The following is a 16,388-nucleotide window of genomic DNA, read 5'->3' as shown; positions in this document are numbered from 1 at the left end:
TCTCTTACCTCCCCCACACTTTGCCCTGTGAAGGCCTCACTCTCCTTTTGCACTTCTCTTCTGCCCTTCACCACCCTGTCTCCTCAATGTCCTGTCTACCCATTTGACTGTATATAGTCAGTCATTTTCCCTAAGGGCAGTCTGGCTTCAGTCTTTTTGAAAACCAAGGGGAGTTGATAGTCATTGTTACTAGGATCAGCCTCACTCCACATGTAGAAACTACAGGGACCAAAATCCATTTTGCTTGGCTTCAACCTTACCCAAAGTAAAATAGGAAATGGTGGCCAATTTGAAAATCAGCAAGGTGGGGAGTAGGGAGATCACTTGAAGGTTTAAAAACCTCCAAATGATCAAATTGCAAATGACAGAGCTGATGATACTGTCACTATATACTAGCCTTGTGAACTGCCTCACACATTATTGTTTCGCCATCCTAACCGACATTGTCCAAACCAAGTAATATATGTGTAATCTCCACTCTTTCCATGCCCCTGCACATGAGGAAACATCAGCAGCAAACAGAAGGAGTTTGCCAGGGACAGACTCTGGAAATCCCCATGTCCTGGGGAATCCTTCACATCCAAGAGTGAAGAGGGTAGGGCTGGGCCTTCAACCCCCCCTCCCCCCCTGTATTGCTTACCACCAAACTGTGAAGGACCCACCTGGAGCACTCGGCCCACCAGACTCCTCTCTCCTCCCGCACATGGAAGATAGCGGCTGCAACTCCCCTTGGCACAGGGAAGAACCTTTACATCCTCCAGTCCTCCATACAACTCTGAAAATTGGACTGTATGTTTTCTCTCATTCACTGTATTGTTATTGGTTGTTGTTACCTTTTCATCGCACCCCACTTCTACCACTGCAGCTTCTCAGTTGACTGTCCTCACTCTTCCCATTCATTGTCCCCTCTCCTTATCTCTCAGTTTTCCTCTCCTCTTTCTTGTCTCTATATAAAGATATGGAACTAGCAAGGTGTGTGCCTGGTATTACCCTGATCACCTTACTTGTACATTGTATCACCTTCCCTCACCCTTTGTCTGTGTATAATATTCTTTGTAGCAGCATTACACAGGATTATACTGAAAATGAAGCAGACTATTTTTATATGCTTACAGAGCCTGCAATTGGTGACCTTTAGGTCATGCTGCAGGGGCTATCTGTTCTCCCAGGGCTCTGGGGAGGAATGAGTAAGTCGGGTAGAGATTTTGGTTGGAAGAGTCTGTGGTTTTGAGCTGTGGAATTTTGGAAGGAGACTGGGTCCTTATTTTAACTGTTGTTTTAATATTTTTATAATGTATGTGCACAGCATAGGCTGGGCACATTTTAACACATAAATAAATCTAATCTAATCGCCTTCTATGATGAGATTACTGATTCTGTGGATGAAGGGAAAGCAGTGGATGTATTGTTTCTTGACTTTAGCAAAGCTTTTGACACGGTCTCCCACAGTATTCTTGTCAGCAAGTTAAAGTAGTATGGGCTGGATGAATGTACTATAAGGTGGGTAGAAAGTTGGCTAGATTGTCGGGCTCAACGGGTAGTGATCAATGGCTCCATGTCTAGTTGGCAGCCGGTGTCAAGTGGAGTGCCCCAGGGGTCGGTCCTGGGGCCGGTTTTGTTCAATATCTTCATAAATGATCTGGAGGATGGTGTGGATTGCACTCTCAGCAAATTTGTGGATGATACTAAACTGGGAGGAGTGGTAGATACGCTGGAGGGTAGGGATAGGATACAGAGGGACCTAGACAAATTGGAGGATTGGGCCAAAAGAAACCTGATGAGGTTCAATAAGGATAAGTGCAGGGTCCTGCACTTAGGACGGAAGAATCCCATGCACCGCTACAGACTAGAGACCGAATGGCTAGGCAGCAGTTCTGCGGAAAAGGACCTAGGGGTTACAGTGGATGAGAAGCTGGATATGAGTCAGCAGTGTGCCCTTGTTGCCAAGAAGGCCAATGGCATTTTGGGATGTATAAGTAGGGGCATAGCGAGCAGATCGAGGGACGTGATAGTTCCCCTCTATTCGACATTGGTGAGGCCTCATCTGCAGTACGGTGTCCAGTTTTGGGCCCCACACTACAAGAAGGATGTGGATAAATTGGAGAGAGTCCAGCGAAGGGCAACAAAAATGATTAGGGGTCTGGAACACATGACTTATGAGGAGAGGCTGAGGGAACTGGGATTGTTTAGTCTGCAGAAGAGAAGAATGAGGGGGGATTTGATAGCTGCTTTCAACTACCTGAGAGGTGGTTCCAGAGAGGATGGTTCTAGACTATTCTCAGTGGTAGAAGAGGACAGGACAAGGAGTAATGGTCTCCGGTTGCAGTGGGGGAGGTTTAGGTTGGATATTAGGAAAAACTTTTTCACTAGGAGGGTGGTGAAACACTGGAATGTGTTACCTAGGGAGGTGGTAGAATCTCCTTCTTGGAAGTTTTTAAGGTCAGGCTTGACAAAGCCTTGGCTGGGATGATTTGATTGGGGATTGGTCCTGCTTTGAGCAGGGGGTTGGACTAGATGACCTCCTGAGGTCCCTTCCAACCCTGATATTCTATGATTCTATGATAAATAAAATGAATTACAAAACTAAAGGCTGGGTCCACCTGAAATTGTGGGCCCCATGCAAGCTTGCATGTTCTGGCAGTTGCAGTGGGACCACCTAGCCCAGGGAATGATCAACCAATGGCATAAGCCCAAAAAGAGAAAAAAAGACACAGATTTGCACATGCTTGTTTTGGAGCTTCTCTAGGAATGAGGACTTTGTATAAATGAGTTCATCATCTCCCATAAACTGTCAGTTCCTATCCAGGCTCTGATATTCACCCTTCTCTTGGGCCATGCAGGCCATGGGAGTTATTCCAGCCCTAGGAGGGAGAGGTCTGGGCAGTAACAACTTGCCTGCATTCTAGAAGGGGTCACTTTCACCTCAGTCCTACAGTCATGCCAAGGACCTCTTGTTCCTGATCGCCTACAGAGAAGTCTCCTCCATGTTATTAATGATCAAAAATGCATGGGCAGCAATTATAGGTGTACATTTAGAGGCCACTTTTCAAAATTTATCCCTGGAAGTTTTTAGGGACTTGTTTTTCTTTGCCAATTTTAAGATACTTCTTCCCATATGGGAAGAATATTCCTCAAATCTAACATTTTTTCCTGGAGCTACTACATCTGGTTCATAAGTCCTAGCAGCTAACTTATTTACATGACTTACATGAGGCTGTTCTTTCCCCTTTCCCTGACTCTGAAAGCAAGTACAGACAGAGATGAGCTTTACTGCTGCATGTGCAGGGAGCCACTTCTAACAATTTACTTGAAAAGAAACAGATCTCTGTGTTAGGTGGGACAGGGAGAGAATCAGTGTAAGCAGGTGAAAGAGTGGTAAAAGTCAAACTTTGCATTTTTGGGAAATAAATGGCTTGAAACATGGGAATAGAACATAGGAAACTTGCAAAAAGATGGCACACCTATTTCCTTATGATGGAAAACCAAGACACTTTTGTAAACTAGATCTTCCCTATATTAAAAACAATGAACCAAGGGTGTCAAATTAGCCTTACAGATGTAATGATTATTTAAAAAAAAAAACTCTTGTACTGTACGGATTTATATTTGAAGCTGGTTATAAGATCTCTTCTCATGAAGCTATTTGGTAAGTAAAACAAAAAGATATAACTTGAAGTTTTACTTCGAAACTCAAAATTTTTCAGAACTGCAAAGATAAAGAGTTTGTATGTTTACTATTTACAACTTCCTCTCAGAAGACACAGGTATAGCATTCATGTCTTCCAGAATGTAAGCTTATACATCTGGCCAGCAAACATCTGGATATTTATCTTACCTCATCATTTCCTTCTGTAAGTCCAAAAACTGTCAGTTATTTCAGCTGAGATTCATCCCAAGGGAGAACAGAAAAAGTTACATCCTTCTTTTGTCCAGGTTTTATAAACTGATCTTTACCTTTTTCCCTGGGATACCAGTAAGTATAAAAATAAGCAGTCTGGATTCCTTTGACTGTGGTTTTCAGTCTGTGAATATGTACTTCTGCAGCCACAGAGTGCATACATATGTGATTGTATTTATTATGTGATTATATTTCTTAATATATGGCAAATGTTGCTAGATCCTAAAATAGACTTTAAAAAAAAACATTACGGATTAAAAATAAATATAGACAGTAAATTCAAGAATAAACTCCTCAGCTCCTAGACAACAATAAAGACTAATTTATGTACTTTATTAATATATTATGAGGAAAATCCTACATTAATGAAATATTAAGATTTTAAACATGCAAAACAAGAAATTCAAATACTAAAATCACCACAAAAACATTAACTTGGTTCCACACCACATGTTGTAATCTAGATTAGTTTTTAATTGATAAAATTAGGGAGAAGACAGTGTGGCCTACCTAAACTGGGAGTCAGGAAATATGGGTTCTATTCCCAGGTTTGCCACTGGTTTTGGGCAAATCACTTCACCTCCTCATGCATCAGTTTCCCCATCTGTAAAATGGGGATAATGACACTGACTTCCTTTGTAAAGCACTTTGAGACCTAATGATGAGAAGGGCTACATAAGAACTAAGCATTGTTTTCATTGTGTTCTTATTTTAAAAAGTACATTAACTAGAGAAGAGTGCCAGTCAATTATTTCATAGTCAAAATTTAAGCCATCTTCCAATTTCAAGTTTTGGTTTTTTTAAACTAACTTCATTAAAGACAAGCCAATTCACCTGAAGTTTCACATGCTGATCTCCTAATATAGCTTTGTATTACTGCATATGAGAGTTTGCATCATGAATATCTTTTCATAATAACCTGCCTGTGTTCTGTTACGTTTTAAGCATGTGATTTGATTATAAAGGCTAAACAAACAATTTCACTTTTAAACCATTCAACAGTTGCCTTGATGAATTACTGACCCTCAAATGTAATTGAGAATTAATACAGATTACTTAAATTTCCTGTGTAGTTGGACTGGGATTGAAAAAACAGACTGTAAAAGTGACATCAAAACAAGTCTAATCATATTCCTAGCTATTAAACATACAGAAGAAAGGAAAAAATCTGGTTTAGTCATTTTTTTCAGGTTATATCTTCCAACAATATACTCTCAGTTTATACAGAGTGTCCTGGGGAAAAGACTGCCTTTCCTGTGCTCAAAAAGCATTTTTGGCAGCTTTAAATACTTGTAATTAAGGCAATAAAGATGCATTGGAGGAAACATACATGCAAAAAACCTGGCCAAGAAGCAGCAACATTTTCTTTCCTCCATACACATTTTAAATATTAATTGTCATTACATTTAATTAATCTTAAAATGCATAACAAAAGATTCTAAGTGCCGATGGTCTCACTAGAATTTTATCAAAGAATGAAACCTTCACAGTCATCCAGCTTCTAAAAATCTGAGTAAATATACTGAAAGGAAGTGCTTGCCATTTTAAAATAAAACAAATTGTGCTTGTATTCATTCACAAAGCTCATTCTAGGATATTTATTCATAGTAACAAACCCACACTTTTTATATTTACAAAGGCACTCATTAAGGTTTTATTATTACTATTGTCCTTTATAACTGTAATGTAGACAAGTCAGTTATTAGCGTGAGGTTCTAGCCACAGCCAGGCCAAATCATGTTTTAGGTAATTCTAATGTGATTTGGGTTTGTACAGCCTCTTGAAAAAATTTCAATTATTCAAACAATTTTCATACCAAAAAAAGTCATAGTACCTTCCAATTCTATAAATATCTAGAAACACTGAAAAACTACCTGAAATCACAGTAATTTCAGATTCACGTTTTCAGAGTAGCTGAAGGAAAGGAACACAATGATATGTCCAATTTTATTTCTAGTTTATCATATCTGCTCACTGGCATTAAACATAAGGAAGTTTCTAAATTATGGATAAATCCTTGGCCCTGGTACTGCAAAGATAGAACTTCTACTTGTATTATGCAACACAAAATAAGAGACAGCGTAAGGGCTAGCCTACAGCTGTGGCAACGCTCTAACGTGGCTTGTGTAGTTGCGGCAGAGCCCAGAGCTCTAAAAAAACCCACCTCCATGAGGGGCGTAGCTACCAGCACTGGGAGCGCGGCTTCCAGCACTGGTGCACTGTCTACGCTGGTACTTTACAGCGCTGAAACTTGCTGCGCTCGGGGGGGGGGGGGGAGGGGGTTTGCAGGTTTCACACCCCTGAGTGAGAAAGTTGCAGCGCTGTACCATGCCAGTGTAGAAGAGCCCTAAGAGCCTTCCTGAGGGAGGAATTTTGAGCCTTCTACAACAGCCCAACTCCACACCAGAGTCCATGACTCTACCCCGCCCCCAGAACCTTTGAGAATGATGTAAAAGAGGCAATACACATCCAATCTGTAAATGAGGATTATTAATACATTCCTACCCATCTCACAAGAATGCTAAATTCAGCAATGTTTGTAAAGCACTTCTATAGAAATGTCAAAAGTGCAAAAGCATTGTTTATCATCATAACACGTTAGCTAACTGCTGCCATAAAGCAGAGGGGCTAACCAAGATAAGGCTTCATTACTGTGTATTTCCATGCAAACTGTTGCTGCTGCAGCTATACAGACAGAGAAACAGAGCAATAAATAAAGAGCAGGCATTTTTGCTAGTGCAACAGGAAAAGAACAGCATTTACTTCGTTATCATTACAGAAAGCGTGGGTGACGCTTGGTAGCCTTAAAGGGCCATCAGCTGTGATAAGGACAGACCCTTTCACTTCTCTAGGTCACCAGTCCTACTTGAGAGTTGTATAAACCAGAGATTGCTACCATTGCTGTTCAGTGGTTTATGTGGAATGGGTTTCTTCTCAGTCTAATTATTCAAAAGCAATTTTCCATATCACAAAACCACCACTACACTTCGCAACCTTCTTGGAAGTTTCAACAGAAAGGTAAAGCATGAAATCAGCATGCAGCTCTCTCAACATCTAGCTATCTCAAGCATGCTTCTAGGTCAGGAGAGAGGCTGGTATAGTAAAGCTGGCACTGCAACTAACTATGCCATTTCACACTCCCAGGCTTTTCAGATCTATCTTGAGAAGTACATTTATTTAAAATAAAGCTTGGAATCCTGTGACTTGAACATTTTGTTTGTTCAATGGACAGGTATTATTGGGCAATTCAATTTTAGGTAAATATATAGAGATGAAATATCCTGAATTGAAATAAGCAACACAGCTTAAACATAGGTTTAAACGGGATCAGGGAAATCAAGGCTTTACACACACCCCCACTTTGGTTTCCATATACCAATCTTTCCCGCACACTTTTGCAAAAATATACAAACAAAGATACGGACAGACAGAAAAGGAAGAGAGAAGAGCAATGTAGCTGTGATACCGTCAACTGGGTAATTAGCTGAAATTCCAAAATACAACTCTCCGGTTGAGTTTTCTGATATTGCTTGTTTGAAAGAATGTTGTGGGCCTGATATCCCAGCTGGATAACATTTACAGACTTATATAATGTAATGGATTCATTTTTAAAAACCCGATACAAGCAAAAAACAAAAACTCAAAATTGTAAAAAGCATAACTCTCAAATCCAGAATAATTCAGATTCTTGCTCACGTACATTAATAGCTCAAAAGCTACAAGCGTTAGGCACCATTTACATAGGTTTTCAACAGCATACTTGGAAAAGTATGTCAAATGAACTGTTTCTATGCACAGTAAGTTAGATGCTTTCAAACCCATGTCCCCATTCCCAGAACAAAAATTATTACTTTTTTTCTTTTTTAAATTCCCAGGCAAACTAAAGGGCAGCACTAGCTAAAGTTTAGGATTTTTATAAGTCAGTAGTCATTTCAAATATGTAATTAACTAGAAAGACCTGGGCGTGAGCAGATAGGACTAATGGTTAGAGTCAGAAGACCGCATCAGGTACCAAGTCAAAGGCTGGAGCTGGAGACAGGTGCCAAGCCGGAGGTGAGAGCTGGAAACAGAGGCAGGGATGGGGCATAGGAGCAGGGACCTGGAGTGCAGCAGAAAAGCAGGAACTGGGAACAGACAGGGAAGCAGGAACAGGCAGAAAGGCAGGGCTCAGCAGTCAGGTAAGTAGGTAGGGTCCATAATAGTAGTAGCCAGCTAGGGTTTCCTCTAGTTACTTGGACAACTTCTTGTGCCTTTCTGATTTAAACAGAGCTTCCCAGCCAATCAGTGTTGCTGGATGTTTCCCCACAATCAGGAGTTTTGTGGGCAGGGTTGCCAACTTTCTAATTTCTGAAAAGTGGACACTACAGCAGGAGCACTGGAACCTCGCCCTGCCCCACCTCTTCTCCTGAGGCCCCGCCCCGTCCCGCCTGTTCCCTCGAGGACCTGCCCTGATCTCTCGTTGCTCTCCCCCTCCCACTTCCTCATCGTTCCATCCTCTCCACCCTTCCCCCACACCAAGCTGAGCTCTCTCTCCCTCAGGGCTGGGATGGGAGCTGCAGCCCCTGACACAGAGCCTGCCTGCCTGCCCATGAGATGCAGGTAAGAGGCGGTCCTGGCTCAGCAGGGTCTAGCACAGGTTGATGACCCGGAGTTTCCCTCCAATCGTGGTAACCAGACTTTTGGTGTCGGGTCAGTACATCTGACCAGACACTGTACCAGTCCCACTTCAACCGGACTTTCCAGTCAAAAACTGGACCCCTGTCAACCTTATTTTTGGGCAGGACTCTTGCGAAATAGCGTTTCAACGACTCCCTTCCAGTGTTGCCAACTTAGCAACTTTGTCACTAGATTTAGTGACTTTTTGGTTTCCCTCGCGAGAAAATAAGTGTCAAAGTGACCAGTGACAAATCTAGCGACTTTCACTGCCAATTTCAGAGAAAGATGTCACCAGTATCTATAGCCACAAAATCATTCACAAGCACCTCAGCAGTACTAATAAAATCCCTTCCACACTCTTCTTACTACATTCTGTTGCACACCAAGTCAATGTCATTACCTCTCAGTTGAGCATGTCCTCAGAAGGAATCACATTCCAGGGCTTCTTGGGCTGAGATCAGGCAAGGAAAAGAAGTTTGTGGAGGCTAATTAAATACTTTGCTAAAGCTAGGTACATTTTGGAGAGAGAGCAGCACATTAGCCAGGGCATGTTTTTACCCAAATGTGTTCTTTCTCACCACTCCCTAGTAGGTAGCACACCCTGTGATGCAGGGAAAGATAGCTAATGAAGTGGGCAGAGCAGAGGAGGCAGGTTAGCCATCGAGGAGAGGAATAGGAGGAAATCTAGGTCACATTTTGTATTAAATTTTCATGTATAAGTGGTTTATAAAATGTTAATAAATAATTAATAGATATTATAAGCATGTGACACCCGAGTAGTATCTGTTATAGATAGTTATAAGCACATCAGAAGAAGTTGTTATAGATCAGGGATGGGCAATAATTTTTGCAGGGGCACCATTCCGCTCACACTACCATGTTAGGAAAAAGTAGTGGATAGTGATATCTTTGTCTATCACAACAAACTCAGCATCTTAGGTGAGTCAACCACTCTCGGAGCAGAGACTTTAACTCCGTTACTGACACAATATAGGGAGCCACCGTCCTTTATAAGCAACAGGCATATACTAGGAAGAACAGTAACAAGCTACAAACAAAACAAGCTGGACTCTATCTTTTTATGTAATCACTCCCTTTCTGGAAGTCTCAGCACAATGAAATCTATTGGACAAACATTATAACTGCAAGTACATAGCATTACAGTTCTACCCTTTGGGTTGGAATGCTGACAGTTTGCAGATTAACATTTTTAAATTAAAAAATATTTTATTTGTCTGTATGTACGTGTGGGAGGGTAATATTTTGGCCTGTTAACATTCAACATGATCCTTTCTTTATAAGTGAAAATATTTTAAGTACATTTGCTTTGAAATTCATATCTGTCTATGGGGGGAGATTAAATCTTGTTTATGAAAAGGTAAAGAATTGCTAAAATGCACATATAGTTCCCTTTATCGTTGGGGATCAATTCCCATTGCAATCAGAAGAAGTTCCCACTGTGCCCAGAAGAATGAGAGCTGAATATTACCCAGATACTTTACACCTCACCATGTTTTCTATTTTTCTTTGGCTAAGATCACACCTTTCTCAATCTGCATTATCTCAAATATCACTCCTAAACTCAACATCATTATACTGGTGTTCATTCATGTGGGTCAGTTTCATTTTATCATATAAAAAACGGACAAAGTTTAAAATCTGGAGATACTGCTATGTACAAGAAAGCTGGAATGTTTTTGGATCTCGAGAGGAATCTTCTTTTTTCTGACCACATTTCCAATCACAACAGTCACACACCACTTTACATTGCTGTTTCTCAAATTAACAGTCTCACAAATCACAATGAATCCTTTAAATGTACAGTTCTTCCAATATTCCATTAACCTTTATATCAGGTCTTGCCTCACAAGCCATTCACATTATGCTGACTTCAGAGAATGTGAGAAGCCACAGATAAGAGGCAGCACATAAAGGCAAGAAAGGGTCAGATAAATAAGAGCCATAAGATTTGACAATAAACTCCAAAGCAATAGAGGTGGCAAACACATTCTGATAAGTGTTACACTTTTCTATCAAAAACTTGCAGTCCTCACTGATGCAAAAAAGAAAATATCCTTTAATGAACTTAGTACTAGACTCGGTATCCTCTGCTGACTAGGGCACTGGTCCAGCTTTCATTGTTGTACATTCAGAATCCCCAATTCTCCCTCTCTCCTTCAATCCACACATGGGTTACTCCTCTTTTTCAAAGAAGGCTACATCAGCACTATCCCTTCGCCCTCCCCAGTCAAGTCCTCTCCACATGACCAAACATCCTTGTTGGGGGAGTGGGTGAAAATAGTGGGCTAAATGGACAAGCCAGGGCCATGGGGAATGCACATCATCCTTTCTCCAGCCCTGTGGAACTAAACCAGAAAAGTTAATACTACAGCAGGCTGTACTACCCCTTCCATATAACCACCATCCCTCTTGGGATCCATGGGGTGCTCCCTGGCCAGTATAAAGTCCATGTTAGTATGATGTCCTAGGGAGACATGCTGCCAGAGAGTCTTATCCTCCAGAGACCAGAAGCAGCATGCCCTCTGAGAACCAAAGCTTTTGTGGTGTCTCTGGCCCTCCTACAGATACTTGGGGAAAGCTCAAGGTGTTGGGTAGGCCTGATGTCCTTTTCTGAAGAGGTAGGAGAAGGACAAACCTCCACCCCTTTATGACCAGACAATTTTGGGGAATCCCTGCATAGAATTCCTCACAGAACACTCCCTCTGGCCCTGGGTCCTTTACTTGGAAAAGTAAAATCAAAAGCAGAAAGCTATCAAAGTTCAATTTACAATTTAAGTTTGAAAGAAACTTTAAGGTCCCTGTTCCAGGCTTCGAGATCAGAAACCGCTCCAAATGTCAGAATCATCCAGCATATTAGTAAATCAGATTAGTAACTCAGATCCATATTTGAACTACCTTAAAAGTGTATAATTTGGTCGGGATTGTACCTGGATTAAAAATATCTAGTAATACAATCCCACACCTATCCTTCCCTGAAAACTGAAGCAGAAAATCTAGCAAACCTGGTTTCTAGGCCATAGTGAGGTTATTCCACAAACAAAACAGGTCAAATTAAATCCATTAAAAACATTAAAAAAAAAAATCCACAGTTAGGAAATTATTCCCATTGACTTCAGTGGACTTTGAATCAGGCCCCAGAAGAAGTCAATTAAGTAGTAAAAAAGATTATTTTCAAGCTCCTTAGCGAGTATTGCAAACAATGAAACACATACACATAAGGACACTTAGACTAACACCATCCTTTGAAAAGTAAGATCACATCAAAGAAATGCATCCTGTCCTTGCAGTACACTTGTAAATTCAGTCTGTGATAATGGCTATTACACACACATAGGAAAGAGGAAAACAGCTTCTCAAACACTAAGTCAAAGCTTGATTTTATTTCAAAGGCTGGGTTTTTGTTGTTTTTTTTTTTACAAGAGAAATAGCTGAATTTCTAATTGTTTGGATTCTTTCCCCAAATAGTCTGAATCCTAACAGAATGAATTTAAATCATAATTCTAGGTGCAACTGTCTTATCTTAAACATCAATAATGAAACAACTTTCAAATGTAGGAAAGTCATAGTCCTTTAGTGCCATCATTCATATCTTTTAAAATTCATACACTTTGCATTTACTTGGGTATACAGTTCCTACAACTGTTATCGCCATTGTAGGGCCCATTCCTGAATTCCACGGGGGCTCTGACTAAAGTTCTATTACAAGCAAAAAGAGCTTTTGAACTCACGATTACACTTCAGCGCCCAAATATATCAAGGTGGTGAGTGTTTTTCCAGAAGGGTTTCTTCTTTATTTTTAAAAAGTGCCTCTTTCATTAGATTTTGCTTAGCCAGTTCTGAAGTAATATATTGTTTAGCAATCTTGCCATTATGATATTGAATTTTTTCAACACTCTTTGACAAAAGAGCAGAGTGTTGTTTAATCCATTGTCTATATGTAAAGTGGGTTTCTATAAGAATGTGGTGTCAGTTACGTGATTTGGAGCACCGAACTGATATTGTGCAAGTTTACGATACCTTCAAGGATAATGAACTTACTTATATAGCATGGTTCTATGACACCAACATTGTTTGGACTAGACCAGTGTTTTGCAACAGAACAACTTTCTGAACTACATTTACGGACTATTATGTATGAACTGGAATTTTACATTTTAATTACAAGTGTGATCCATTTTGTGGCTACGTCTACAGAGCCCTGCAGTTTGGATTATGGGGGTCTGAATTGCAGCATGCAATAGTGTGCTGTGGTATAACTCCCCCATGCACATGTTGCTGGTGAAAACTAAAAAGGTACCTAGTTCACATTAATGTAGTCTTCTTTCAAGCTGGACTACATTAATATGAACTAGGTACCTTTTAGTTTGTGCCCACAGTGTCCACACGGGAGAGTTACAGTGTAACGCGTAGTGCACTCTGCGATACCCCATAGACTTAACTGTAGGGCTGTATAGACAAATCCTAAAAATATGGAATTACAAGCAGGTTATTAACACAACACCTTTCTCCCTCTCTGCATAAACAGAGAAGCTGGATGACCTTCAGAGCTACTCTCAAAAAGAAATTAACGAAATGTGTTTATAGAGATTTAGAGGCTGATCCTTCCCTCTTTTCTGTCAATGGGAGTTTTGCTACCAACTTCAATGGGAGGAAATTCAGATCCATTTATATGATTTTTCTAGTAATACTTTTCACTTAATAGAAATTTTATTTAAAAAGAAATGGGAGTGTCCTTTGAGTTTTTCCAGTCTTCAGCACTATGATCTAATGCTCCAAGTACTGTTGATGTCATTTTTTGTGACACATATTCCCAGTTTCCCACACACCAAACTCAGCTACTCACAAAGAAGCAAATTCTTCCTTCCCCTAGCATTGTTCCAACTCCCATCCACTTCCTCACTTACTTCTCTCCCCAATGAACTCCTGAGTTCCTCCCCATATCACTGTTGTCTGTCTGATTATCTTCTTCCCTTCCTAATTAAGCACCCACCCAGCATTGTGCTAAATCCTGATCGGAGACCATTCTTCACTCCCACTCAGTTCAGCCACCCAAACTAATTTCCTACCTTCTTCCATATTTTCCACTGATCTATTTTCACCAGCTAATGCTTTCCCTGCATTCTAGAAAACTAACACCAGATGCATCAATGCTTTTATGAACCAAGGGGGCTGTGCCTTACAGACCACAGTCCAAAGTCCTTTAGACAATAGACTGCTTCTCCTTTGACTTCAGTGGGATTTGGATCAGACCATATGTTAGGATTTCTCTAACACATTTTCAAATGTAGAAACAGAAAAGGTCAGAACAAAAACACTGTGGTAATTGGAGAGTCATATAAGTAGATAGCTGGATAGATAGGTAAGTCCATAAGTACTACATTTCCATAAAAAATATGCACAGAAATACCTATCTATCCAATATTCCTAAGTATTTATATGGCCCCTATCATGAGAGTAAAAAATAGCTTTATCCTTTTTAAACCTTACCTTTTTCTCTTTTATAAGACAGAGAGAGAATCTCTTTTAAGTATACATTTTAAAAAAATAGAAATAGGCAAGGGTTAAATTAAAATAACTATATATTTAAGAGTTTAATATAAACAAAACATTTTTAAAAATTGGGCATAAAATATTTTTACCTTTGCCTTTTCCTAAAAACTAAGTACAAACTGAACATGTTTTTTAAAAGATTAAACTAACAAGCTATGTACCTACCAGTACTTTGTTTATATGTTGTTTCTCATTCCCCTCCCTTTTTGAAAGTGTGTATTGTAAGCAAAGATTCTGTATTTACTGTACAGTGATTAACACAAGGAATCTGGCCCTGATCTGGGAATTACTGTAATAACAAATTATAATGAAGTATGCGGATACACTTTTATAGTCAACCCATAGTCACTGCATTCAGAATATTAAAGTAATCCCGGAAGCACAAATTAGAGCAATACATGTAGGATTCATGTCCCACCTACATTTCCTCCCAAATTTTTCCTTCTGTGGTATTCTATGAGCAGAGGAGCAATATTTTTAAAATTCTAGGTCTTGCATTTTACTACATTCACATCCATATTATAAAAAAAACTATAAAATCGGTTTCTCCCACTCAAAGTTCAAGTGAATCTTAGTGGACCTTGAGAATACATAAATGGAATATGCACACACGCAAATATAATGAAAAACCTGTTTAAGTCCTACCATGGGCCAGGCGATGGAACCAGTAGTATACAAAGTCTACTCCTAGGAATGTCATATACCAGGTCCATGGTGAGTCCCACCGCAGTTCAAAGAGCCTGTAGTTATCCCACACATAGATGTAGGTAGTCAACTCGAGGCTTCTGGACACAACACTGAAATATACAACAAAACAGTTTTCTCAAGAACCTTTTGAATTAGAGTAATAGATCCGTTCTATTGCATATTTGTACTTTTCAGTCTGCAGGGTTTTTTTCTAACACATAAAGCCACTCGGCCAATCTTGCAGCCTTATTCTGGCAATATTACCATTGACTCCAATGCCACTATTGACTAAGGATTGTGAGCCAAGACTGAAAAAATAGCACAGTCCCATCCTGTTCAACCTTTTCTCCATTGCAGCCTGAAGTCTTCTAGTGTTTTTTATTTCTTTTGAGATCTTCAGTCCCTTCTTAGCTTCAAATTACCTAAAGCTTTTTAGACAGTTTCTTTGACCACATTTATTGTGCACAGAGATGTCAAGGTATTCATGTGACTGGGAGAAACTCATTTTTAATCTACAAGTTAGAAATACTTTTAGGATGCTCCTAATTATTATTCTTATTTGAATAATTCCATGGCAAATCTGAACACACTGAATATTTTCATTATACATTTAACATAGCCAGATGAAGGACTAAGGATGAATAAGAAAGAATGTGTGTGGCAAGAAGAGAGTAGGAGGGGAAACGCTAGAAAGACTGATGGAAGGAGTACTGCAGGACTGAAGGTTAGGGCTAGAGAAAAAGAGGGGGAAGTACAAAGGAGAAAGTGAGGGAAAAGAAAAAATGTGACAAAAGTTGGCTGAAGAGTTCTTTTGTGTTGCTGCATTGCTGGACAATGGCTAATTAAACTCCCAGTCATTCCTGGCATAACCCTCACTCAGTACTCAGTACAAGAGAGTTTGTGTGGTTGAAGAAAGCATAGTTTTGGGCTCAAGGGTTTCTAGGCCATGGTTCGGGTACTGGGAGTCAGACACAAGGTTATCGGAAAAGAAACTAGTGGCTAAAAGGGCCGGAGACTGTGTGTTGTAGCTGAAACTGCCTCTGTGAAACTTTGCTGCTGTCTTTCCCGTTTTTGTTCAAAGCAATCAGGACTTGTGAATATATTGTTACATCTTTGCTGACTGGTAGCAGACTTTTGGACCTTATAGGTCAGTTTCTTAGTTGGAGAAGAAATCAGTGATGCAAAACCAGGGTATTTTTGGTGTAATTAATTTACAAAATGTACACAATTTCTGTTTCCTTGAACAGCAGTGGGGTCACCAACTGCACATAGGCAACTCCCTCTTGCAGAAATCTCAGTAAAAGCACTATTATTCTGTCACCAAGCAAAAGCTGTCTTATACCTAGGTCTCTCCTAGAATCTCCCCTGCCTAACACATACTTCCTTTTTCCTCCCTCAGTTCCCAGGCTTTATACCTGGGAAAACATTTAGACGGAAACTGCTAACATAGGATCATGCAATGCAGCTACAGTGTAACACAAAGGAACCTCAAAAAGGTTTAACTGCCCGCCCGTTTTAACTCACTCTGTCCTCTTAACAATTCTTTGGGTGCAAAGGCTGCATTTTAACTCTTTCT

The 16,388-nt window shown here is 40.0% G+C and overlaps 1 protein-coding gene across 2 annotated transcripts in view; it reads right to left on the bottom strand.

The window, feature by feature from the left end:
• AGMO (alkylglycerol monooxygenase) overlaps positions 1-16,388 on the bottom strand; it is a 265,665-nt gene that overhangs the window by 226,906 nt on the left and 22,371 nt on the right. For both annotated transcript variants that reach the window (XM_074943355.1, XM_074943356.1), the window contains exon 3: positions 14,771-14,922. In XM_074943355.1, coding sequence (XP_074799456.1) covers positions 14,771-14,922 — 152 coding nt within the window. The remainder of the gene's footprint in view (positions 1-14,770; positions 14,923-16,388) is intronic.

Source organism: Natator depressus, chromosome 2, assembly GCF_965152275.1.
Source record: "Natator depressus isolate rNatDep1 chromosome 2, rNatDep2.hap1, whole genome shotgun sequence".
In the NCBI taxonomy this organism is placed as follows: domain Eukaryota; kingdom Metazoa; phylum Chordata; order Testudines; family Cheloniidae; genus Natator; species Natator depressus.
The sequence above is the reverse complement of the archived record's forward strand: the minus strand, read 5'-3'. Positions and strand labels throughout refer to the sequence as shown.